The sequence below is a fragment of the Bos indicus x Bos taurus genome, chromosome 1 (assembly GCF_003369695.1).
Source record: "Bos indicus x Bos taurus breed Angus x Brahman F1 hybrid chromosome 1, Bos_hybrid_MaternalHap_v2.0, whole genome shotgun sequence".
In the NCBI taxonomy this organism is placed as follows: domain Eukaryota; kingdom Metazoa; phylum Chordata; class Mammalia; order Artiodactyla; family Bovidae; genus Bos; species Bos indicus x Bos taurus.
In genome coordinates, this window is record NC_040076.1 from 2,516,070 (window position 1) to 2,543,853 (window position 27,784).

At 44.4% G+C, this 27,784-nt stretch overlaps 1 protein-coding gene across 2 annotated transcripts; it reads left to right on the top strand.

Annotated features, from left to right (window-relative positions):
* The first annotated feature begins 244 nt into the window (after positions 1-244).
* Positions 245-26,681, top strand: C1H21orf62 (chromosome 1 C21orf62 homolog). 2 transcript variants are annotated; one of them, XM_027531767.1, is made up of 2 exons: positions 245-778; positions 25,772-26,681. In XM_027531767.1, exon 2 carries the CDS (start codon positions 25,831-25,833, stop codon positions 26,485-26,487), a length of 657 nt encoding a protein of 218 aa, XP_027387568.1. In that variant the 5' UTR covers positions 245-778; positions 25,772-25,830; the 3' UTR covers positions 26,488-26,681. The 2 variants fall into 2 exon arrangements, with proteins under 2 accessions (XP_027387568.1, XP_027388345.1); XM_027532544.1 differs by lacking the exon at positions 245-778 and adding an exon at positions 25,420-25,667.
* The last annotated feature ends 1,103 nt before the right edge of the window (positions 26,682-27,784 follow it).

Below are 27,784 nucleotides of genomic sequence, written 5' to 3' on the forward strand. Positions count from 1 at the left end.
AGTCCTAACCACTGGACCGCCAGGGAAGTCCCTGGTAACCATAAGTTTGTTTTCTATGTGTGTGAGTCTGTTTCTGTTTTGTAAATAAGTTCATTTGTATCATATTTTAGCGCTAGCTTTGGCAGCACATATACTAAAATTGCATCATATTTTAGATTCCACAGATAAGTGATATCATATGATCTTTGTCTTTCTCTGTCTGACTTACTTCACACAGTGTAATAATCTCTCGGCAGGACTATGTCTTTGGAGCTAAAATGAGTTCATTTTCTCTTTGGAACAACTACACTGGGACAATTTTTATACTAGTTCGGGTGTTTGCCATAAGTAACAATTCACTGGGCCAAAAAGAGTGGAACAAAGCATGAGCATGATAGTAAAAGCATCGAGGAGTCTTCCACGCTCCATGTTTAATCCATTCAATTTCCTGCTAAAGTGGAATTCCTCGCATCACCGTCAGCCCTTCAGGTCAGCGTAGAGCAGCAGTCTCCTTTGACTCTTCTGGAAGCTTTCCACTTTGGAACTCCCAAAGAGTGGCCAGCAGTGACCAAGACGGGTTCTCTTCTGCTGTGTGGTTCATGAAACTGGAGGGCTGGCAGCGTGCTTCTGGTTGCCATGGAAATGACCAGGGCCACTGGCCTTCTGGAAACGGAAAAGAACAGCAAGTGCAAGAACAGGCATTCCGTCCTTCCTGCCGGCAGATCACACCAGCTGTCAAGCCTGAGTGAAGGATCAGCCCGGGAGTGCAGGAGACAACCTCTTAGTGGAGCTCTGAGATGTAAGTCATTTCTCTGTTCTTTTTTGAAAAGCCTATCTAGCTTAACAGTTTTTTACAGCTTCAGATTTCTGCTGCATGGCAGGAAAGTTCTGTAATGTTTGAAGAGCCACCATCAGCACCACCTTCTTCTGCAGTGTTTGTGTTTCATGAGTATAACGCACACTTATGAGTCACTTTCACCGTGAAACTCTCCTTTAAGCTTCCGGGCATGTGAATCGCTTTGTACTGAGATTCTCTTTCCTTTCAAAGGAAATGTTTTCAGAACATCAAGCAAAGAATGAAATGGTCTTCTCATTATTCCCTAAATAGATAGACTCACTTAGGTTAATATTATGTAACAGATATCTCCGTGGAATCTGGGCTTCTTGTTTCTATTTTTAAGATCTGGCAAAAATTAAAAAAAAAAAAAAAAGAACAACAAAAAAATCCAGCTATATTTCCTGTTGGTCATTAACACTAAATAAGAACTCAGTGAAAGAAGTATGTGTTATATCTCTTTTCCTTATTGGGATCACAAGCAAAACTGGGAACTCTCAAAACATTGGTTTTTATCGTCTCTTTGTTTTTATCTAATGATGTTATATTTATATAATGGTGTTATATTTACTGTTTATTTACACACTCTTCATTAGAAAACATAGGAAGACAAGAAGAAATCAAATTTAAATGAGCATCAACATTTAGACTGGTTAACTTTTTTAAAAAATTGGTCCCTGTATTCAAAAGTGAAACAAACACGATAAATACTATAGCAAAAGCAACAGGCTTATAGGGATGTCTTAGTCAAAACCAGTAATCCTTACACAGTTCTACGTATATTCCATTGTTTCATAAATATGTTTTGGGGGAGTTTCTTAGCAATACGTGTCTTGGTGCGTATTGAGGAAAGGAAATGTTTCAAAAGAACTGGGCATAATATTCATAAAAACTTGTTCTTAAAAACTGCCAGAAATATCAGACTTCTTTTGCTTGAAAATTTTTTTGATGAAAAGAGTGATCTTTGGGAAGTTTTTTTACTTTTATTTTTATACCAAATAATTCAATGTAATGCATTATTTTAAAATGTTTGAAAGGGATAAAAGACTTCACATCATATTTTTGACAGAAATTGGGCATTTTCTGAAAAGAACAGGTCCGACAAAGCATCTATGGACATGAATACTTCTCAACAGCTGGTTTGGATCTCTCAATTTTCTTTTTCACCTCGGTATTTTAATTACTTAAACCTAGTATACTATCTACCTTTAAAATTCAGGGTCCGCCGAATTTCCTGGTGGTTCAGTGGCACTCTCACTGCCAGGGGCCTGGCTTCAACCCCTGGTTGGGGAACTAAGATCCCACAAGCCACGTGGTGTGGACGGAAAAAACAAATCAGGCGCAGTGGATCATGTCTCTGTGTCCGTGGTCAGAAGAGACAATCACCCAGTTTCCCATGGCTGTGTGATCAGGGGCCAGATGCGCTGAGCTGGAGCACCAGTGATCAGATTAGCTAAGTGTATACCAAGTCATTTGGGCTTCCCAGGCGTCACTATTGGTAAAGAACCCACCTGTCAATGCAGGAGATGTAAGAGACATGGGTTCGATCCCTGGGTCAGGGAAGATCTCCTGGAGAAGGACACGGCCACCCACTCCAGTATTCTTGCCTGGAGAATCCCATGGACAGAGGACCCTGGTGGGCCATGGCCCATAGCATCACAGAGAGTCAGACACGACAGAAGCAACTTACCACACATACAAGCATACCAAGCCATTTACAGGAAAGGCTTGAAGGGTTTGCAACCATTGATTAATTAACTCTCACAAGAACCTGTGTCAATTAGAAAGCTGCATATTTTAGTTAAGACTGCCTATTGGCTCACTCTCCAGAAGTCTTTGTCCCATGTTCCCTGACCATGTCAAAAGAAGTAGCATTCAACCAATGTTGTCCTTAAAGATCTAATTTACAAGTGTCTTCTTAAAAAAAAGTGTTCTGATGCTTGTGCAAAATGGAACTCTCTTCTCTCCTTTTGTTTCCCATTCACTTAGCTTGAGGTTTTATACACACTTGGGGTTAAAGGCCACAGAATCTAGTAATGGAATCCAAGGTACAGGATGTCATGTGAGTAGGAACTCAACCCTAGGATGGGAAATACGACTGTCATTTCCATCATGACTCCCTAGAGTGTATGTGGCTGTCTGGGTTCAAATCTTAGCTGTTTCCTTACGGCTCTGTGACTGTGACCATGCTATGTCTGTGTTTCTGATAGTGAAATTAGGGTCATAATATCTACTTTTAAGATTATTGCAAGGATTAAATGATATAAGACATGCAATAATACTTCAAACAGTACCTGGCACCAAAAGAAGCACTCATTAAATATTATTATTAATACTAAGGAAACGTGTAGTTCCTAATTTTAGTCATTTTTCAACACACATGTAACTCCCACATTTCTTATTTGAAAGTACATTGCCTCTTATCAATGACCATTTTCTATATTTAGCTAGTTTAACCCTGGGAATACAGGGCTGAGGGGCAGTAAAGGTTTGTGTGTGTGCATGTCAGTCACTCAGTCGTGTCCAACTCCTTGTGACCGCATGGACTGTAGCCCACCAGGCTCCTCTGTCCATGGGATTCTCCAAGCAAGATACTGGGGTGGGTTGCCATTTCCTTCTCCAGGGGATCTTCCCAACCCAGGGATCAAACCTGCATCTCCTGCGTCCCCTGCACTGGCAGGCAGATTCTTTACCACTGCACCACCCAGGAAGCCCAAAGTTTTGTGTAGTAAAACGTTAATGCAATAACATCTCTTCCTCATCTAGCAGTCTGAACTTTCTTAGGAGTCAAGTAGTGTACATTTGACGAATTAAATTTGAGGTGTCTGTTATATATTCAGGTAGAGCTATCAAGTAAGATGCTGGATACATGAGCGTGAAGTTCAAGGGAGGATTTGGGAGCTGGATTATGATCAGCATATAGATAATACTGAAATGCAGGGGTCAGCATGCAATATCCAAGGGAGTGGATATACATGGGGAAGAGAGCCAGTTGCTGAGCAAGAGGTATGCAACAACATCATGGAAGGAGAGAAGATGCTAGCCAGATACTGAGAAGGAGTGACCGCTGAGGTGGCTAGAAAACAGGGGCATGCAATGGAAAGGAAGAACAGAAGGGTCTTTGCTCAGGAAGGAGGGAGTGGGCAACCATATCAAATGATAGTGAGTGGTCAGGCAAAATGAGACAAGGAAATTAACCATTGGCTTTTGACACATTGGGGGATGGGAGTCATTGGGAACCTGATGACAATCGTTCCAGTGGGGTCACCCTAAGGACAGCCTGATTAGAGTGGCTTAAAAATCTGACATAAACAAGCACTGACTTTCTATGTGACTATAGATTTGCTTATACAAGCTTGGTTTTTCCTTTATGGTTAACTGAGGTAGACCTAGAAGAGGCTGGAGGCAGGCAAGAACTGTCATCCGTGAATCTAGTCTACCAAAGATTCGTGAAAGATGTGAAGACAGTTTAAGAGATGAGGGTGGTTTCGTGTGTGTGTGTGTGTGTGTGTGTGTGTGTGTGCACGCACCTGAACTCAGTTGTGTCCAACTTTTTGCCACCCCGTGTACTGTAGCCCGTCAGGCTCTTCTGTCCATGGGATTTCCCAGACAAGAATCCTGGAGTGGGCAGCCATTTCCTTCTCCAGGGGATCTTTCCAACCCAGGGACAGAACCCGTATCTCCTGCATCTCCCACATTGGCAGGCAGATACTTTACCACTGGACCACCTGGGAATCCTGATGATTTCTTAGCAGATGAGAAATAGAAAACACTTCTGACACGGGGCAACATAAGCAGTATGAGGTAGTGTCACACACACACACACATACGCACACACGTCAGGACTTGTTCTAACAGTTTTCCCCGATGCCTCTTCTTTCCAGTTGTGACCTATTTCCCATTAAAGGACCACTTCTCATTTGCATCTCTGAAATGCCTGGTCTCCCAGGTCAGTAAGGAAGCCAGGATCTTCTCCAAGGCCAGGAGCTCTATAGGAGTCCTTGGAGTGATGCCTAGTCACCACTTTATGGATGTTCTATTTGACCCAAATTGTGTAGCCAAGTTTATCCACTGGAGCCCTGTTCTTGTCACAAAAATAACCTTCTGTGAGTCATCAATGAGATCAGAAGGCATTCTTTTCACATAAAAGTCTCATTTTAGAATTGTTTTAGACGTACAGGGAAATTGTGATGCTAGCACAGAGAGTTCCCATGTACCCAACAAACAGTCTCCCCTTTTATTAGCATCTTACATTGCTATAGTATACATTTGTCACCATTGATGAACCAATACTGATGCATTATTATTATTAACTAATATCCATATTTTATTCAGATATTTTTTAGATACCCAATGTCCTTTTTCTTTTCCAGGATCTCACATTACCTTTAGTTGTAGACATGTAAAAACTCTTAAAAATCTTCCAAGAAAGCAACAAATTTCAAATTGCCTTTTGTTCCAATATTTGTAACTAAAACCACTAAAGGAAAAATTTAACCCTTAACTTTTCTGAAATCTAATCATTGAATGCAGATGAAAGGAAAAAGCTTAAGGCTTACATTTTAAGGAAATAGTTTAAGATACTTTATGGGGCTGTAATAATGTACAACTGTTAACTGGAAGACCTGAATCCCTTTTTATTGTTCTGGAAGCAGGTAATTAAAATATTAAAGGTCTACCAGAATTTTTTGTTTCTCATCTCCTAGCAAAGGGATTACTCTGACTTATTTTCCTTGGCAACCTCCCGCTCATATAATACAGACCCAGTAATTTGAGCAAAGCTCTTCCCGTGTTAGTTTTATAAGACTGGATGCTTAAATGTTAGATTGTTGGGAAGTTTGCAGCAGGGTTCTTATAATCCTTCAACAAAAGCAATTCAGACAATAGTTTCTGATGCCCACAAATATCTATGCGATCAATATGTACTCAACGCTGATTCTACTCATGTTTCCCTTTAGTCTGTGGAGTAAGGTGGAAAGATAGCAATCTGGGGCCCTGATTTGGGGCTCATGGTCCCCATCTTGCGTGACTGTATTTTGTCCTGTGTCTCCATCAGATTCACAGAAATGGTCCAAGGCAACTGCAAACTTAGAGGATGCTCACTGGTAAAGTCGCAAGAGGTTGGGTTTGCCTGTTGGGACTTATGCCAGATGTCATTCGATGGCCTTCAAGGAGATTCAGAGGCTATTGAGCTCAAATACACCCACTCTTTGACTAAGACACAAAAATTCATCATGCTTCCTCTGTCATGGCTGGGCCATGCACTGAAATTCATGCTGAAATGGATTTTGCTTGCTGATTTGATCATATGCTACACTCCACAATTCTAGGAGGCAAAAGTAAAAGAGGAAGCAAAGGAGGAATACATGCACTCTGACTTAGCTAACGTAGGGATGCACTTGAATAATACAAGTGTTTATGGAGGGCCTCCACGTGTCAGGCACCAGGGACTGGGAAACCAAGGTCAACCAGAAGACCAGGGCTTTGTCACATCAGAGATCTGACTTACACAACATACCAACAGCAATGCGTCCAGCCTCCAATGGGCAAACTGTGGGTGATATCAACATTCAGTTAAGCTCAGTGCTTTCAAAACATAAAATGCCTGTTTTCACTTAGCTCTTAATTATCTCAGACTAGAAGCTTTTGAGAACATTGGTTCATTTCTATCATTAAACACATTTATCTGAAAGCAGCAATCCAAGTGATGCTTGAAGAGATCCTGGCTTCACCAACCAGTGGGCACATATAAGGCTAAATTAACACTAACTGCTTATAATTGACTGGTTTGTGTCCCCACCTTCCTGATACAGGTCCTTGCCTCCTTCCATACCACATGTCTACACAATAAAGTCTCCTCTAATCATTTCTTGGGGTCCCCAGGATTGCCTCACCTGCTCTCCCAAATGGCCCTTTCATGTGCCTCTGGCACCGCTGGATGTTAACTGTCCCGTGCTGCTGCCAAGGGACTTCCTGTCAATTCACTTCCCGGAGAGCAGAGTTCAGGAGCGTCCCAGTGTGTCCTCCAGGCGGGGCCGAATGATGCTGCCTGCCCCTCACCCCTCACTGTGCCAGACCTGGGCTGCCCTCAGTGCCGAAGTGGGGAGAATGCCTCTGTCCCCCACCTCTAAGCCCCACATCTCAGAGCTTTTGAGAGCTGTCTAGGCAAAATCTGCCTACAGCTCCTCTGGACTGAGGCCACAGCTTCAACTAGTCTGGGTTAAGAAGACTGAGTGCTGAAGAACTAATGCTTTCAAACTGCAGTGCTGGAGAAGACTTGAAAGTCCCTTGGACTGAAAGAAGATCGAACCAGTCTATCCTAAAGGAAATCAACCTTGAATATACATTGGAAGGACTGATACTGAAGCTGAAGCTCCAATACTTTGGCCACCCGATGCGAAGAGCCGACTTATTCAAAACGATCTTGATGCTGGAAAATATTAAAGGCAAAAGGAGAAGAGGGTAGTAGAAGATGAGATGGTTAGATAGTATCACTGACTCAATGGACATAAATTTGAGCAAATTCAGGGATACAGTGAAGGACAGAGGAACCTGGCGTGCTGCAGTCCATGGGGTCTCAAAGAGTCAGACACAGCTTGGCCACTGAACAGCAGCACAAGGAAAAAGGGGAGACGAGTGCTGACCCTTCCCTCCACCGGCCCCTCCTCCAGACCCCCACACATCGTCATTATTCTGAGCCCGTTCTCCATTCAGATTTTCAACGCAAGCAGTGTGTTAAATGAACCATTACTTTAGAGGTTTGCGGAGGTGGCTTTTGGAATGCTCTAATATCCCAAATATATATATTCCTATTATTACTATTAATATAATTCTGACATTACAAAAGTCATAGTTTAGGAATACTACTAAAGTACTCTGTGTATTAATATTACAGTTCTTATGAGTAGTTGTAAAAGTGAATAGCACTAATAGATATATATTAATATTACAACGTGCATCTTGCTTTATGCTTATTTTAACCTTGTGTGGTTAAACCCTGTGTGGTTTCATCCCCATGCTATTTTAACAGAAATTATTAAGAAAAGACTCTTTGGATCCAAAATATCCAGTGAGTTTAATAATCATGAAAATACTTTAAATTGCATCTCCCGAAGACCTGAATGCTTGGTGTTGATTCTGCCTGAATTCCAACTTGGGGAGACAAACTTGTACTTTCTCTGGATGAGGAAAGCCATCAGATGACAGCAAATAGTTGAGGTCCTACTGTATAATTCTAAGGAGAAACCAGTCCCCTCAGAGTCACAGTGAGCCCAGTTTCCTGGCCCTCATGATGAGCTATGTAAACCTCTGTGGAAGGGAAGTGATTTTCGTCAACAGAGACTGCACAAGGTGGTGACTTCAGAATTACCTGGGAGGGCGTGTGAAAACTGAGCGGCTCGTCCCACGGACAAGGCAGAAAGATAGAAAAGGCAACACTTATCCCAGTAAGAAAATATTGGGGAGAAACCCAGATTACCTTCAACATCGTAAGCGTTGAGGTATTAAACACTAAGCACGTCATTCCTCTTTCCGATATCATCTTACGTAGCGTTACGTAGTGTTTATCTCTAACCTGCTTCCTGCAGTGCCCTTATGGACCAGAGCCAAAGAAAAGGAAAATGCTGAAAATCCTTTTTTTTTTTTTCAAAGAGTCCTTCTCAAGGTTCTTCACCTAAAGCCTTCATCCAGCACCTCTGTGAGAATCTCATCCATATAACACAGAGTAGCCAATATTTCCCCTCTGGCCTCCATGGGCAGAGTGATATCACAGCCACGAACAAGTGGGAAGTGGGCCTGAGATCAGATGGCCACTGGGTTCTAGACAAGAGTCTCACCCCACACTTCTCCCATGCTTCTATTTATCCCTTGCTCTCCCTCTAACAAGGAGCAAGGTAGGTATAAGGCTTAAAGAGCGATCCCCTTGGGCAAGAATGTGTTTATTTAAATCTATATTAAGGCTTACCTGGAGTGCTGCAGTCCATGGGGTTGCAAAGAGTCGGACACAGCTTAGGGGCCAAACAACAACAAAAATGATTTTCGACCCTTATCTGAGAGTCGGTTTTTAGCACCGGGCACCTGAGTTTGAGTAAACTCCGGGAGTTGGTGGTGGATAGGGAGGCCTGGCGTACTGCAGTCCATGGGATCGCAAAGAGTTGGATACGACTGAGCGACTGAACTGAACCTGGAAAGAGTGGATGGAGAGGAATTAAGATGAAGGTACAGCAGGGGACAGCAGGGCAGGAGCCTCGACCTCCTCCCCACCTCCTCAATCCCACCCTCTTGGTTCTCTCTACTCCCTCAAGGACTCCAGATATTGAAATAAATTTATCTGGAAAGCCTGGAGTTAGAAGGAGTCAGCAAATGGAGAGAGATAAACCATCAAAGAAAATGCAGGTGAAATGTGTTTTTTTACTTAGAACTCTTTGTCGTCTGGTCTCTGCTCTCATAATTCAGTCTCCACCTGGCACCTCCATGAACACAGATCTACCCAGGTCGCCCCTGATTACAAACCCTCAGCTCCTCACTTTTGTTGCTTGCAGGGACCTCCAAAGAGGGTGTGTATATACACAAGCCAGTGAAGTGAAAGTGTTAATCACTCAATCATATCCGACTCTTTGTGACCCCGTGGACTGTAGCCCACTAGGTTTCTCCATCTGTGGAATTCTCCAGGCAAGAATCCTGGAGTGGGTAGTAATGATGTTCTCCAGGGGATCTTCCTGACTCAGGGATCAAACTCAGGTCTCCTGCATTGCAGGCAGATTCTTTACTGGCTGGGCCACCAGGGAAGCCATTTTCATTATTCATCTCAAACATTTAAAAGTCCATTCTTTTTGTATATTGTTTACAATGTAAATAATGTAAGTGTGGTATTTCTAAAACCCTTATAAATTAAAAACTATATCTGTTGGGAAGGGTTCTTATTAAAGGAGTGAAGATCAGAAGAGTTTGGAGACCAGACCCCTTAGCTTGGTTGGCACAGTCCCAGCCTCTTTCCTAGCCTCATGACCCAAAGACACACCAAGTACTCTAGACTGAGATTTTGCTGAAATTGCTTTTCTGTCTTCAGCATCTCAGCTTTCTTTATCCCAGCCTCTCTCTTCTCAGTCCAGACAGCACCTTCTTTGGGAGTCTTTCACATTCCTGCACAACGCTCGAGCTGTGTCTTTAATTAGCACCCACCAGTCACCTCACTTTACAGTTAGCTTCCCAGCCATTTGCTCCCACAGTACACGCAGTGTTCCTTGGGTGACCCATTAGGCCACTGTGGTAAGTGAGGCCGTCTTGCCACTGTCTGTGTCAGCAAGCAGTGGGCACCCTTTTGATACACTCCAGAGTGTGGGTACATGTCTCCCTTTATGGGACACACCCAAGATTCCAAATTGTCTCCTTTTCTGGAATTTTTCTGATTCTCACCACCTCCAAGTATTAGAGGATTTTTGCAGGGACACCCTCCAGGGATGGCATTTGGGGGAGACATCCTTGCCTAACTCCTCAAGTCCTGCATCCAAGTGTGTTTTTTTTGGACATCCAGACACTGGATTTCTTCTGCCTTTCTACCCCGTGTTGCCGTTTAGATTTATATTTCAGACTATCTGCTTCTTACTGGAGCATCTCATCAGTGTCTGGGTCTCTTACTTCTCTAGTTCTTAAATTGAGCCTTTTCCTTAAATTGCCTTTCCGTTTAAAAAAAAATCACTCCTAATTTCAAATTAAATTTACTTCTGAATTAAAATTTGAGATCAGTCTTCAGTTTTAATTGCTGCAAGGATTTGGAGAACGTTACTCTATATTCCCACAGTCATCTTTCTTGTCTTTTGTGTTAAGACTATAGAATTCAAAACATCGTTATTCGTGACATTTCAAATCTGTTTTCAGGAAAATGGTCCAAATGCTATCCTCCCACTGACACACTATCTCCTTACTAGTAATATCTTCTTATAAACAAAACTAGTCCAGTTTGAAACGTTCCTTTTGGAGCCAAGTATAAACATTATCTAAATTTTGGGTGTAATCCTAGATTGGGAAGGAATCTGTGTGGAATTTGTTTTGAAGTTACTGATGTCTGTATCTGCTCAATTCAGGAGTCTTTGCTTTTGTGCTGTTCACATTAATTGCACTCAGGATTTCTCCAACTGCAATATAAAAATGATATTTGCACTAAGCCTGAATAGGAGCTCTGGTTTCTGGACATGTTCAGTGACTCCATGATCAAAGAGTTAATGATCATACATGGTTTTCAGCCTCTTGCCTGAAAGGTTTAGGAGGACTGACACCATCTGAGCTTTTGCCGTGGTTGCATAAAGTCATTCTTTGTGTCTTATAACCTTGGTGTGGTCAGTAACTTTTAGTGCCCACCAATACCCATGCTCTCCTCTTCCTTCCTGGCACACTGCAGGGCATCATTTCCAAGCTGCTTGCAGTCAGGTGGCTCAGTTCTGGCCCATGAAATGTGGGCAGAAAATGCTGTGGAGGACCTGAAGGCCCTAGAAGTTAGCATTAAAAAAAAATAAAGCCTGAGTCCCTGAATGACTGTGTGGAGCCGAGTAAATCCTCCTTATGCCTTTAATGGCATTAGACTGGAATGTAAGGTAGCAATTAACCTTTATCCTGGTTTCACTATGCATTTGTTCATTTGTGGGCAGATTCTAGCATGGCATAGAAAGATGGGCACAGATAGATCCCATGCCCCCTGCCCCTCCCTATGTTCCTGCCCCTAGGGTTGTGGAAGGGGTTCATATCAGGACACAGCAGGCAAATCTCAGTGATGGAGTGAGCACAGGAAAGGCTGGGACACTGAGAAAACGATGTGTCAGAGCAAGTCAGAGGATTCTAGCCCCACAGGACCTCCCACAGCCCTTGCCTACTGCTGCTCTGGTTTCCTTCTGCCGTGTAGTCAAAACTATGGTTTTCCCCAGTGGTCATATATGGATGTGAGGGTGGACCATAAAGAAAGCTGAACACCAAAGAATTGATGCTTTTGAACTGTGGTGTTGGAGATGACTCTTGAGAGTCCCTTGGACTGCAAGGAGATCCAACCAGTCCATCCTAAAGGAAATCAGTCCTGAGTGTTCATTAGAAGGACTGATGCTGAAACTCCAATACTCTGGCCACCTGATGCAAAGAACTGACTCATTGGAAAGACCCTGATGCTGGGAAAGACTGAAGGCAGGAGGAGAAGGGGACGACAGAGGATGAGATGGTTGGATGGCATCACTGACTAGATGGACATGGGTTTGAGCAAGCTCTGGGAGATGGTGAAGGACAGGGAAGCCTGGTGTGCTGCAGTCCATGGGGTCACAAAGAGTTGGACATGACTGACTGACTGAACTGAACTGAACTGACTGCTACTCCTGCCATCTTCATAAACTGTCCATCTCTTTATCCTACTTTTTGATTGTAAAAATTCTGATCACCCTCTGCTAATTACATAGATAATTTTCCTTTTATCTTTCCCATTCAAAAAATATTCCTCTAATCAGATATTACCTCCCCTGTGAACTTAGCCACTCCCAGGGAGTCCTACTGCTACTGCTAAGTCACTTCAGTCGTGTCCGACTCTGTGTGACCCCATAGACGGCAGCCCACCAGGCTCCCCCGTCCCTGGGATTCTCCAGGCAAGAACACTGTAGTGGGTTGCCATTTCCTTCCCCAATGCATGAAAGTGAAAAGTGAAAGTGAAGTCGCTCAGTCATGTCTGACTCTTAGCGACCCCATGGACTGCAGCCCACCAGGCTCCTCCATCCATGGGAAAGAGTACTGGAGTGGGGTCCTAGTGCAGACTGAATATCCCATACAAACTGTGGTTATGATTATTATCATATGACACTGTGACTATTGGTTCAGTGTGTCCTTGACTAGAGTGTAACTCCTTGACAGAGCTCCTAATGGCTTTCTTTCCTCCACTTCTAGCACAGTCCAGGCACAAAGCAAGTGCGCAACAAATGTTTACTGAGTGAATGAAAAAAGCATAGTGTATCAAACGTCAGTGCACCAAGACTCCTTCAGCTGCTTAGTATAGAAATCCCAATTCAGACTGGCTTGAATAGGGAAAAAGTGTGGCTCACATCTTTTTTTAAAAATCAAGAAAGAATGTCACTACCCCATGGCCACAACTACTGCGTCAGTGCTCTGGAGCCCTTGAGCTGCAGCTACTGAGTCCCCGCACCTAGAGCCTGTGCTCCTCAATGAGAGAAGACTTTGAAACGAGAAGCCTGTGTGCCACAGCTAGAGAGTAGCCCCCGCCCTCTGCAAACAGAGAAAGCCACTGTGCAGCAATGAAGACCTAGCGCAACCAAAAACAAAATAAATCTTTTTTTTTTTTTAAAGAAAGAATGTCGGGCATGGCTTGATCTGGGTGCTGAAAAAAAAAAAAAAAAGATTGTTAGGAATATCTTTCTACTTCTTATCTCTGTTTTTCACTGCGTTGGCTTCACTCACAAGCTCACCCCTTCTGGACACTTGGCAGTTGCCAACAGATCCATGGTTCCCTTCTACAAGTTCAGCAGCCTCCAGAGAAAACCATCCTTCCCACAGTGCCACCCCAACTATGGGAAGAGGCAGAGCAAGCGGAGGGGGTAGGGACCTGTCTGCAGGTCCAGTGGCTGGGACTCTGCACTTCTGATGCAGGGGGACCAGGTTCAATCCCTGGCCAGGGAACTAGATCCCACAGGCGGCAGCTAAGACCTGGCACAGCCAAGTAAATAAATATTAAAGGGGGGTGCGGAGGGTGGGGCAATGTGACACGCTTGCACCCATTCTGCTTACACCAGTCTGGAATTTACCTCCAGATGAATAGTGGAAAAGAGTCTGCCTGCAATGCCGGAGGCGAGGGTTTGATCCCTGGGTGGGGAAGATCCCCTGGAGGAAGGCAAGGCAACCCACCCCAGTATTCTTGCCTGGAGAATCCCAAGGACAGAGGAGCCTGGCAGGCTACAGTCCATGGGGTTACAAAGAGTCGGACATGACTGAGCGACTGAGCACACATGAATAGATATTAATACATAGTGAAAGTCGGGTGCTCACAATCCACAGTCAAGAAACCTGAAGAAAGAAATCCACGGTAAGAGTGAAGGAGAACAATGTCCACATGGCATCTTTGAGGAAACCACGTAAACCCGTTAGCAGGGACACTTGGCCCACTCTGTGCCCCTTCATGAGGCTCCATCTGGCCTCCTTGGTCTGGCCTTCAATCTCCCTGACATCCAGAAGGCGGGGCTCCTGCTGAGGTCTGGCCAGGTCTTTGACTGCTGGTAAGTTGCTCACAAATCCCTTTGGGGATCTCCAGCCCAACTCGTTCCGGGAAATTCATGTTCTTTTCCTGTCTTCAGTTCAGTTCAGTCACTCAGTTGTGTCTGACTCTGCGACCCCATGGACTGCAGCACACCAGGCCTCCCTGTCCATCACCAACTCCCGGAGTTCACCCAAACCCATGTCCACTGAGTCGGTAACGCCATCCAGCCATCTCATCCTATGTCGTCCCCTTCTCCTCCTGCTGCCAATCCCTCCCAGCATCAGGGACTTTTCAAATGAGTCAGTTATTTCCATCAGGTGGCCAAAGTGTCTTACCCCTGTCTTTTTCCACCTGTGCCTCTGATCAGTATCAACACTTAAGAGAATGATATCAATACTTTGTTGCCAGGTTTCAGCTGATGGGTAGATGCCCCTCCCTTCCTTTCCCTCCAAGTCTGGGAGCAAAGCAGGCCAGTGGTACTGGCATCAGCATTCCTAGTCCAGGGATGACGAGGTTTCTGGGTCATGAAGTCCTAGAAACCTTCAGTGGAATCTAGGACAGATAATCATCTAAAATTGTCTTGTAATTAATAAGTTATGCACTGTTCCTTACTAAGTGGAGTACTTACCATCACATTGCAACACAATGTAAAACCGTTAAGCCTCTGGTTCAGGGAGAATTATGGCTCTACATATTTCTCAAATTCTTTCTTTTGCTACAAAATGAACTAATGAATAAATCCTTTAAGAAAACCCTGTGAAATATAGACACTACTAAACGATGTAAACAGGCAGAAAACAGGTCTACGAACTTGCAGTAAAACAAGTAGAACATACTCCGATGTGGATGCATGGGTGAGGTGGATGCAAACACGAACACTCTGAATATCCACTAAGTTAAAATGGCAGAAGGGACACAGTTAACAAGAATATGTTGAATCTGTGTATTAAAGATATTACTCAGCCATAAAAAAGAATGAAATAATGCCATTTGCAGCAACATGGATGGACCTAGAGACTGGTGTGGGGCTTCCCTTGTAGCTCAGCTGGTAAAGAATCCTCCTGCAATTCAGGAGACCCTGGTTTGATTCCTGGGTCAGGAAGATCTGCAGGAGAAGGGATAGGCTACCCACTCCAGTACTCTTGGGCTTCCCTGGTGGCTAAGCGGTAAAGAATCCACCTGCAATGCAGGAGACCTCGGTTCGATCCCTGGGTTGGGAAGATTCCCTGGAGAAGGGAAAGGCTACCAATTCCAGTATTCTGGCCTGGAGAATTCCATGGACTATATAGTCCATGGGGTAGAAAAGAGTAGGACACGACTGAGTGACTTTCACTTTCAGAGACTGGTGTACTGAGTGAAGTCAGTTAGAGAAAGACAAATATATGATATTGCTTATATGTGGAACCTAAAAAAAAATGGTATAAATGAACCCATTTACAAAGCAGAAATAGAGTCACAGATGTACAAAACAAACTTATGATTCCTAAGGGGTAAGGGAGGGTGGGATAATTTGGGATATTGGGATGGACATTTATACAGTATTATATATGAAACATACTGTTAATAAGGACCTACTGTATAGTACAGGGAACTCTTCTCAATACTCTGTAATGACCTATATGGGAAGAGAATCTTAAAAAGGAGTGGATATACGTATGTGCATAACCGAATCACTTTTCTGCACAGCAGAAACTAAACCAACATTGTAAATCAACTAAACTCCAGTAAAAAATAATTTTAAAAAATTGTTTGAAAAATCCACCTTTAGAAAGGAGAAAAACACTACTTATACTTTTTTAAAAAGTAAAACTCAAACTCTGTGCCAACTTCAAAGTAAACACAAAGCACTATCAAACATCTTACCCAGTTTCCTGAATGGACTCTTAGCTTGCCTCTCTGCTATGATCCTACATCTGTGTGTGTCTTCAGGAGTGCAGTTCAGCTCAGTCGCTCAGTCACGTCCGACTCTTTGCAACCCCATGAACCGCAGCACGCCAGGCCGCCCTGTCCATCACCAACTCCCGGAGTTCACTCAAACTCATGTCCATTGAGTCGGTGATGCCATCCAAACATCTCATCCTCTGTCGTCCCCCTCTCCTTCTGCCTTCAATCTTTCCCAGCATCAGGGTCTTTTCAAATGAGTCAGTTCTTCGCATCAAGTGGCCAAAGTATTGGAGTTTCAGCTTCAACATCAGTCCTTCCAATGAACACCCAGGACTGATCTCCATTAGGATCGACTGGTTGGATCTCCTTGCAGTCCAAGGGACTCTCAAGAGTCTTCTCCAACACCACAGTTCAAAAGCATCAATTCTTCTGCACTAAGCTTTCTTTATAGTCCAACTCTCACATCCATACATGACCCCCGGAAAAACCATAGCCTTGACTAGACGGACCTTTGTTGACAAAGTAATGTCTCTGCTTTTTAATATGCTGTCTACTAGTTTCCCTGGTAGCTCAGTCGATCCCTGGGTAGGGAAGATCCCGTGAAGAAGGAAATGGCAACCCACTCCAGTACTCTTGCCTGGAAAATTCCATGGATGGAGGAGCCTGGTAGGCTACAGTCCACAGGACTGCAGAGTTGGACATGACTGAGCAGATTCACTGACTGACTGACTAGGTTGGTCATAACTTTCCTTCCAAGGACTGACTTCCTCAGTTCAGCCTTCTTTATCTTCCTCTTGTGCATAGGTGCCCTCAGGGCAGGATCCAGGTTCTGTTTCCTTTTGTATCTTCTGCTTGGCCTTACCTGACTCCTGCCTTTGCCCCCTTCATTCTCCCAGCCTCCGGTCCTCACGCGCAGGCCTGGCCCACCTTGGGCACTGGAAGCAGAATCAAGTCCCATCGAGCTCTTTGTTCGTTTTCTCATTCTGCTCTGTATCCCCAGGGCTAGCAAAGTGCCTGCACCTAGGAAGCTCCCCATGAGCATTTGTTGGATGAATGGATGGATGACGTCATGACGGCTGTGAACCGCCGTCTCACCTCCTGTTCAGGTTTACTGGGCTGAGACGACTCCCTCCAGCTCCTGCTGATGGCCTTGTGCTGCCTGTGTACCCGCCCCAGCACTCTTAGCTCTGTCCCCCTTGGGTTTTGCATTGACCTGCGCTGCCCTCTTGTAGCGGTGCGGGTCAGCCTAGCTTCTTTCCCACTGTCACCATCTTCTCTGGACACATGTTTAACCCCTTGGGCACTGACTTTCCATCAGTGTCTCCTTAGCACTCCTCCTGCGGGAGCTGTCCCCAGATCCTGTTCAGAGGTCTCATTCCCAGCATCTTGCCGTGCCCACCGCCATATGGATAGATACCCTGGATTAAATTGTTTTCTCTCTTTGGTCATCAGCTAAGTCAGGGGAAATTTACTTATTTTTGAAAAACTGGAATCTGGTGTCCTTTTTCACAACGTGTGTCATTTCAATCACACCATAAAATGCTGGGGACCAGCCCCAGCTGATCCAGGGTATTCGAAGGAGAGACGGCCTAGGCGACTATTTATATGCTAATTAGAGATATAGAGAACAATAGAATGAGGATAGCTCAGTAGGAAAATTCAGTGGAGAAAAGAAGCTGAGTAGCTTGGTTTACGCGGGAGACCAATAAAACTTCAAGACAAGAAGTTTGCACCACTGACGTAGGCCGCAGGCGCCCTCTCGAATAGCGGAAGGTGTCTCACCCTAGACACCTTCTCGAGTGGGTCTTAGAAGCCCAGGCAGGATTAGTCAGCGTGGTGGGTTCCGCGCTCCAGATGGAGACTCAGCTGGAAGTTAAAAGAAAGAATGACATGGGGAGACCAAGCGTTGGTGAGCAAGGCCCGTAGCTTTATTTTTAACAGGGGCTTTATACCCTAAGTTACACATAGAGGATAATAGGGGATGCAAAGTCAGCAGTCTTTGGTTCTTATCAAAAACCAAGGTTTCTTTCCTGCAAATGTATCGTATACAAATGGTTTAGGTGATTTACATCATCTTCTGGCCAGAAGGCCTACTAACATTTTATGACTCTTGACAAGGACTTATCAACAAAGACTTACTTTCTCTAAGAGTAATTATTTCAAGGTTTGGCACCATCTTCCAAAGATAAAATTGCATTCCTATAGGGCGGATGTGTAATGGGTTTACAACAAAGAAAGAATTTATTACCTTAAGGGTCTAAAGTTACTAACACCAAGGCCACTACTTATTTTTTCTACATACCCACTATTAATTGATACATATTCAAGGATACAATTCAGGGGATGTGAAAACTTGGCAACAAGCATTGACTCATCAATGAAATCCTTTACTAGTTTATTCTGACAGTTTTTAACTCTCTGAGAGGCTCTAAGCTATTTGAATATCTTAAGCTTCCCATGCCTCTCCTGGGAGACTGTAAACAATCGTATGCATAGCTGCAGGAGTCCGGGTAAACTTGTCAGGCGAGTTAGAGAGCCATCAGAGGGGTTTGGATTTAAACACTCCTAATTGCCCAGGAACTTTATTAATTGGAGCTGTAAGTTAACTCTTTGACACAGAGAGAGAGAGAGATGGTGGTAGGGGACAGCCCCCAGTAAAGTCAGAGGTGAGAGCACAAAGCAATAAAGTAGGCAGACTCTGGTTTTTTGGGGGAAAATGCTCGAGAATATCCGGGGGGACTCCTGAGGCTCGATCCCGCCTTTGCGTATGCCGAGCCTCCTTCCTCATGACCTTTGTCACGAGTGGAATGCCTCACCGGCTCCCCGCATCTCCCCCTTTTTTATTTCTTAAAACAGCCAGATGTAGCTCAGTCGCGAGCCTCTGAATGCTCTGCCGAAGAATCCTGACAATACAAGGAAGAATGATTATTAGAAATAAAATTAAAACAGCCAAGGTAGCGTAGCCGAGGAAGGTAGACAGAATATTTTTTCCTGAAATGTAGTTAGAGAAAGTATGGAAGAAATCATTTGCTGTTCCAGCGGCAGTAAAATCTAATCGGGAGTGTTCCAGGGTTGCTATTTGATTGTGAAGTTTCCCTAAGTCTAAGCTAATGTCAGAGCTGTTCCAAATACCTGAAATATGGTTTTTAATCTTTTCCCATTCAAAATCTGTCTCATTTACTTTCAGGGGTGTTACACATATCCACCGGTAGTCAGCATGACAGGACAATGCCATTTTCACCTTTAAAGCCTGCAATTCAGTCCCAATATGTATTACTGCTTCCTCTAGGGCATCTACCCTCATTTCTAATTTCCTGTCTATAGCTTCCTGTGTTGCCAATGCTAAAGAAACATTTTTGGACATAGAATCAACATATTGAGCAGTATGTACTTGTTGAGTCAATGATATTGCTGCCACAGTAACAGAAGTAATTGCACTTATCAATGCTGCTATTCCCAAGATAAGTAAGCCCACAAACCGTCGTGTTCGCATTAAATCCTGCAGTTGTTGTAATACAGCAAGAGCATAATTCAATAAGTGGTTACATCATAAGATAAGGTGGACGTTGTAACATTACAAAGGAGCAAACATTATATTGAGGATTTAAACAAGATGAGAGCATACATTTGTTCACACCACCACCACAAAGGAGCAAACATTATATTGAGGATTTAAACAAGATGAAACAAGGAGCAGCTGTAGGCATCGGCTCGGCGGAGCAGTGTCCGCAGCATCAGGAGGCAGAACGCGAAGGGCAGGTTGTGGGCCGCAGCGTCTACGGCGGGCGGAGGGGCGGGGTTCGCGGACTCGGGCTAGCCGCCGCCGCTTGGGCTCCGGGCGTTTTCCTGTCGCCGGCGGGAGCGCGCTGGTCTGGACTGCATTCCGCGGGCGCGCTTTCCTCTCTGGCCCTCACTCGCGCACAGACTTCCTTGCTCTAGGTCGCGGGGTGCAGCAAGGAGGGTGCGGGGCGCCGATGGCGGCGCGGAGGAGAGAGCTGGCTGGGGGAGGGGGAGCGAGCGAGTGCGCGCGCCGCGAACCTGGTCTTTGGGGAATGTGACATGACGAATTTTTCTGAGATCCAAATCGGAGAATCTGCATTCTGTAGAAATATATAAGCATACCCTCTCCCACAAGTTAGCAACACATCTGGCCTTTTACACTCTCCAGTAAGGAGGTCTTTTTACTTGACCAGGGGCCGAGTCGTAGCCTGTAATTCAGGCATCTAGTGTCTCATCATTGTAGTCTGCTCCTGTGTGTTTACCTTTAAGTGATTAATTACAATTTGGACATAACTTTACTATTTGTCCAGCTGTTTTCCTAGGGATATGTTAATTTAGGTCTAATGTTTAGTTTAGGTCTCTGTATAAATTTAAATAATAAATGTATAACCTCCTTATCTCATTTTGGTATACAGACATACCTAAATGTAAAATGTATTTATATATGTATTTATATATGGCAACAAGTATAAACTTATTGACATATAATATATATAAATCAATATACTTGAATTAATCTTTATAATTAATATATTAATTAATATATATTACAGCAATACAACACGTACACAGCTAATACCAACCAACACAAACCAATGTACTGTAATAATACATGTCACACACACACAATTATACAGTATATAGAACATATATCATCACAGCACACCAATCCATACCAATTAATATCAGCCACACACATTATATTACTGCAATATACATTTAATTATACAGTATATATATATGTATATATAGTATACATATTAATTTATATACAAATTAAGTATAGATCTATAAGTAGAATTAGGTATACCTTTATTATATTTTATTTATACCCATACCTAATTAGGCAAATTGTAATTAGGCAAATATATTTATATTATGTATTTATAACAATATATAAAATATTGTTAAATGTACCACCTGTATAGCATCCCCACCTCACATACCACTTTCTCTAATCCCACCAACTCATTTTCAGTAGTATGTGTTGGCCAGGAGCTGGGCCAGTCTTTCCCAGCAATGCTAAGAGACGTCTGTTCCTGTGTCCAATAGCCCTGGCATTTTATTCTCTGGAATTAAAAGATCTTTTAAAGGCCTTGGAGCTGTAATTTCCTGCACCCAAAAGGCTAGATCACTAGATCCAAATGTTTTGTGGCTCTTAACTTGAGAAGTCAAGTTTTTTCTTGTCTGATAATAAGGTAAAAGCAAAGGCTGTGTTACTCTTTGACCTTTATTAATTTGTACAGTTTTGGTAGGCGGTGATATCAAGACTTTAATTTCTCAATATAATCAGAATCTACTACACCATGCACCACCGAATTTTTTTTTTTTTTTTGAAAAGAAAGCGAGCTATGCCCCAGGACAGATCTTACAATGTCCAAAGGTAGGGGGCCAGCCACTCCCGTTGGAATTGGAGTAAGCGGCACATCAGGGGTTAATATTGTTGCTAAATCCCCTTGCCCTTTCGCTTTTCTCCTAGCCTGGGTGAGACCCCCCGAGGGGGTTTTCTCTAAAAAGCATGCTCTGCATATTGTGCACGCAGTCTGTTTTAAAAGCTCCACTGTTCAAAAAACTTTTTATCTTCCTCAGGCTTAGGCAACGCTTTGAGAGGCTTTGGGGGCAAAGTGGGGAACTCCTGGGTTCTGGGAGGCACAAACGGAGGCGGTGGCGATCACCTTAAATCAGAAAGTGGTGGATAAGTTTTTTAAAGGTTTGCGCAGAGGGGGAGGGAGCTCGCCAGGGCGCTCGGCCGCAGCGTCCTGTAAGCCCTCTCCTTCCTCGGGAGGTAAAGCACTTTCTCCCTCCTTTTTTTTTTTTTTTTTTTTTTTTTTTTTCCAATAGCAGAAATTATGATCTATGCAGAAAGTGGAGACTCACCACTATCTACCGCTATAGCCTCCCTCAAAGGCTATTTAACAGCCTCATGACAGGGGTCCAGGACATTTCTAATCATATTTCACAGAGCCAATAAACATTTGTCTATTTTTAGATGTAGAGAAACCCATTTTTTTTTAATTTTTTTTTTTTTTTGAGAATATTATTATTTATTTTGTACCTTCTTTACCCTATCTAAACTGCAGAGGGGACTAGAAAAGAAGCCTCAAGGTGAGGATCAAATTTATCCTTGGGACTAGAGAAAACCCTTTTCCGGGAAACTCCTAGAGGAGGCCCTTTACCCCCACACGGAGGAGGAGGCATGGAGGGATGGGAGCATCCGTATTTCTCTTCTCCTGCTCCGGAGATCCTTTAACTGTTTGGTGACTAAATCTTACAAACTGTCTGATCGGGGATGTTTCCCTCAAGCTCCTAGGAGCGGATGGTCTGACAGGGGAAGTTTCTCTTAGGCCTTTTGGGGCATCTTTGTTTAAGAGATGCCGATCTCCATCAGAGTGATATTTAGCTGTTATCTCGCCTAAATTGTCTTTTTGTTTTGGGGAAGGTTGATCTTGTTCCTCATCCCTATCTTTAGGTTGTTCTTGAGTAGTCACGGCTGCTAACATTTTTCTTAGTTGCCGATAGTCAGGCGGGTCTTCGTTTTTCTCATTTTCCTCAGGTTTAACTACAGTTTCGACCTCATTTTCCTCTTTAAAAGTTACTCTTTTAGATTCAGGGGCAGGTTTAGCTACAGCATTTTCTTCACTATCACTTTTAAGATGTACTTTTTCTGAATCAGGGGCAGGGTCTAAGACATCTCTAATGATATTCCATAAGGAAAAGGCGTCATTAGGCACCTTTTCTGAGCCATGTTCGGCATGGTAAGTTTTTAGCTGTTTTCCTACTTTTTCCCAGACATCTAAGTTAACAGAGCCTTCGTCTGGAAACCAGGGACAGTGCTCTTGTACAAATGAAAAAAATGATTGAATGGCAGATTTTTTAACTTTGATTCCTCTTTTACCTAATAACTGTAAAATTACTCCTATAAAGAGCTGTCTTTCATTTGATTCAGTATTACCCATGTCAGAAAATTAAGTATAGTAAAAGATTTTGCTTTAAGCTATCAAAAGATCAGGCTTTTCTTTGGCCTTTTAACTTCAGAAACTGTTTTCTCTCTCTAAGTCTAACTCTTTAACACTTTCAACACTTCCCACTCCTCTCGCCCTGTCTATCCTACAGGGGGGTCCGCGGCACCCTTGAGTGGGGTCCTAGCCGTCCCGAACACTGGAAGAACAATAGGGCTGGTGACCCAGATTGTCCCGGGGGGAGGAACAGTAGGCTGATGGCTCAAACTGTTCCAAGGGAGGAGCAGTAGGGCTGGTCACCCAAACTGCTCCGTGGGGGAACAAGAGGGCTGGTGACCCAGTTGTTCCGAGAACGGGGGGCAATAGGGCTGGTAGCCCCAATTGCTGGGAGCTTACCTTCGAAAATCCTGTATCGGGCGCCACCTGCTGGGGACCTGCCCCAGCTGATCCAGGGTATTCGAAGGAGAGACGGCCTAGGCGACTATTTATATGCTAATTAGAGATATAGAGAACAATAGAATGAGGATAGCTCAGTAGGAAATTTCAGTGGAGAAAAGAAGCTGAGTAGCTTGGTTTACGCGGGAGACCAATAAAACTTCAAGACAAGAAGTTTGCACCACTGACGTAGGCCGCAGGCGCCCTCTCGAATAGCGGAAGGTGTCTCACCCTAGACACCTTCTCGAGTGGGTCTTAGAAGCCCAGGCAGGATTAGTCAGCGTGGTGGGTTCCGCGCTCCAGATGGAGACTCAGCTGGAAGTTAAAAGAAAGAATGACATGGGGAGACCAAGCGTTGGTGAGCAAGGCCCGTAGCTTTATTTTTAACAGGGGCTTTATACCCTAAGTTACACATAGAGGATAATAGGGGATGCAAAGTCAGCAGTCTTTGGTTCTTATCAAAAACCAAGGTTTCTTTCCTGCAAATGTATCGTATACAAATGGTTTAGGTGATTTACATCATCTTCTGGCCAGAAGGCCTACTAACATTTTATGACTCTTGACAAGGACTTATCAACAAAGACTTACTTTCTCTAAGAGTAATTATTTCAAGGTTTGGCACCATCTTCCAAAGATAAAATTGCATTCCTATAGGGCGGATGTGTAATGGGTTTACAACAAAGAAAGAATTTATTACCTTAAGGGTCTAAAGTTACTAACACCAAGGCCACTACTTATTTTTTCTACATACCCACTATTAATTGATACATATTCAAGGATACAATTCAGGGGATGTGAAAACTTGGCAACAAGCATTGACTCATCAATGAAATCCTTTACTAGTTTATTCTGACAGTTTTTAACTCTCTGAGAGGCTCTAAGCTATTTGAATATCTTAAGCTTCCCATGCCTCTCCTGGGAGACTGTAAACAATCGTATGCATAGCTGCAGGAGTCCGGGTAAACTTGTCAGGCGAGTTAGAGAGCCATCAGAGGGGTTTGGATTTAAACACTCCTAATTGCCCAGGAACTTTATTAATTGGAGCTGTAAGTTAACTCTTTGACACAGAGAGAGAGAGAGATGGTGGTAGGGGACAGCCCCCAGTAAAGTCAGAGGTGAGAGCACAAAGCAATAAAGTAGGCAGACTCTGGTTTTTTGGGGGAAAATGCTCGAGAATATCCGGGGGGACTCCTGAGGCTCGATCCCGCCTTTGCGTATGCCGAGCCTCCTTCCTCATGACCTTTGTCACGAGTGGAATGCCTCACCGGCTCCCCGCAATAAAAGAAGACCACACACACATCAATTAAACGCCAGACACCCATAGGGCATTTTCACCCAAGTTGGACATCAGGGTTGCTCTTTCAATTCAGCATGTGTTCCTACCTAATTTGATCATTTAACAGTGTTTACATACTGTTTCACATTTTGGAGAAATCAGTTCATAGGACTTCCCTAGGGGTACAGTGGATAGGAATCACCTGCGAATGCAGGGGGCAGGGGTTCGATCCCTGATCTGGGAAGATCCCACATGCCGCCGAGCAACCAAACCCACGTGCCACAGCTACTGAGCCTGCGAACTCGAGCCTGTGCTTGGTAACAAGTGAAGCCACGGCTACGAGAAGCCTGAGCGCTGGAAGGAGCAGTATCCGCTGCTAGCCACGACGAGAGAGAGCCCATGCGGCAGCAAAGACCCAGTGCAACCAACTGAAAAATAAAAAAAATTTAAATCAATTGATAAGGTTTGTTTGGGGGAAAGGAGTTGGTAAATCAAGATCTCTGTGATGAATTGCTGTGCAGTGGGTCTTTTCCTTGTCTAGTGACACAGTTAATGTGGACTACAGTCCTGGTCTCGGAGACCAGGAAAATATGAACAGTCGTATAAACAGAGCGATAAGAGGGAGGGGAGCGTGTTTGTCTAGTTAGACATTGAGGTTTACCATTAACTGTTTCATCATCGGTATGCATGCTGCGTTAACAGACAGCACGTGGGTAGCTGATTCCAACAAGAAACCGCTTGTCTCCTGAATTCCAGGAAGTCAGATATTGAGGGGGAGGAGGGAATGTGCGTGCTTAAGTGGATAAGACAGACAGTACCCTCCAATCACTCCAATTCTCCATCCACAGACAGGATGCACTGGGTCTCCTCCCCCCGCATCTACTCTTTGCTTGCTTATTGGCGTGTTCATCTCACCACCAACAGACACTACCGGGAGTTTTCTAGCTCACTTTTTCAGATTTCAGGGGCCTGGTTGCTGGCCTCCCCCCACCCTCACCCCAGGCTCTTAGAAAACAGCATGCCCTGGACTTGGGCTCCTAGCATCGCCTGCCTTTGCTGAAACTGCAAGTGAGAAAGTTTACGACATGTTATTTCGGGGGTTCCTTTTTTTCCCAGAAGCTGCTCATTTCTAAGGAGAGGCTGTGATAACAAAACTGCTTATTTTCTTTCAGGTGAGTTTCAATGAATCGGCTCATGAAGGGGAACCTGGCTGGCCCGCGCTGAGACGAGAATGGCACCTCCTTCTGGGCACAGCTTCTTTCTGATCGGTGCGCTGGGCGTCTTTGCACTCAACTGCTTCACCAGAGCTCAGAGGAACGGCACGCTCATTTTCACCAAGGAAAACACCATTCGGAAGTGCAGCTGCTCAGCAGACATCCGCGACTGTGACTACAGTTTGGCCAACCTGATGTGCAGCTGTAAAACCATGCTGCCTCTTGCCGTTGAGCAAACGAGCTACAGTGACCGTCTGACCATCTGGTTCACAGACACGTCTGCGCTGGGGCTCCTGCTGAACTTCACGCTGGTCCGGGACCTGAAGCTTTCCCTGTGCAGTACCAACACTCTCCCCACTGAGTACCTGGCTATTTGCGGTCTGAAGAGGCTTCGGGTCAGCACGGAGGCCAAGCATCCCTCCCCTGAACAGAGTTTGCTCATCCACGACGGTGGGGAGAGTGAACCCAGAGAGAAGCCCACGTTACAGCGAGGCTGGCAAACCTGTATGTATCTCTCCTTCTTAGACATGGCACTCTTCAACAGGGAGTCCGCCTTAAAATCATACAGTGTTGCAAACTCTGCCAGCGTGGCCAACAACTTCCCCTACTTTTCCTACCTTAAAACCTTCCCAGTTCTAAACAACAAAAGCTATGTGGTCACCTTCATTTACTAATATCGTAGCTGTGCCCATCCTCCGGGGACTTTGGCATCTGCTGGATCATCTCAACAAGGGATCTGTGAACAAGGTCATGGGTATTCCTAGCCTCAACTTCACTTCTCCTCCAGCCTCCTTTCACACAGAGCCAGCCCTCTGCTCCACCCACACCTGGCCCTGGGAAAACAAAATAAAAATAATAAAAAAACCTACTTGATTCAGTCTATAAACATATGTTGGGGGCCAGCTAGAGGCTAGGTTTTTGCTACTAAGGGAGGGTAGGGAAATGTCAGATCAGTGCACCCCAAGGACTGCTTAGTGCAGCTCAGCAGAGGGGATAAACCCTAAAGAAAGGAGTCTTCCAGATTTCGCTGGTGATGCAGCGATTGACACTTGCCTTTCAATGCAGGGGGTGCCGATTTGATCCTTGGTCAGGGAACTAAGATCCCACATGCCTCGTGGCCAAAAAACTAAAATATAAAACAGAAGCAATGTGTAACAAATTCAATAAAGACTTTCAAAAACTGAAAGGGAACTGAAAGTGTTAGTCGCCCATTCTTGTCTCACTCTCTGCAACCAGTGGACTGTAGCCCACTAGGCTCCTCTAGCCATGGACTTCTCTAGGCAAGAACACTGGAATATGTAGCCATTTCTTTCTCCAGGGGATCTTCTCGACCCAGGGATCAAACTTGGGTCTCCTGGCAGATTCTTTACAATCTGCCATCTGAGCCACCAAGGAAGCCCTTAAAAAAAAGAAAAGCATCTTCCTTCAAAACATTGCCTTTTTTGTCCCCTCCTTCATGTTCTTACATAGGCTGGAATTCCCCTACATAGAGAATGACAGACTTCAGTGGTTTTGCGACAAGGAGCCCCTCAAAATGATTAGATCCTCTTAGACTGGTATTTTCCAAACATCTTGTAAAGCACATTCACACTGAGAAAGGGAAGTCTTGTGAGTGTGTTCAGTGACGGGGAGTGGCGGGTGGTGCCGGTGGGGAGGGTTGAAGCCTGGCGGATATGGTGGAAACTTAGGGCTGAATAAGAACATCAGGGTCCGAGAGGGAAGTCACAAAAGCCAAGTGCATTTGGGATTTTTGTTGCTTAGAAAGAGGCCTAAATCCGGGGAATGCTCTCTCCCTCTAGCCCTTCTCTCCCTCTCTTGCCTTGCCACCTCCTACCTTTGGCCCAGCTACACAGCTTCCCCACTGTTCCTCCCCTCCTCCTCCTCCTGCTCCAGAAATCAGAGCTTAGATTAATACCACTGGAACTGTGTTTGACTACATTAGGGGCTAGCCTGGGAATGTAATAACCCCTT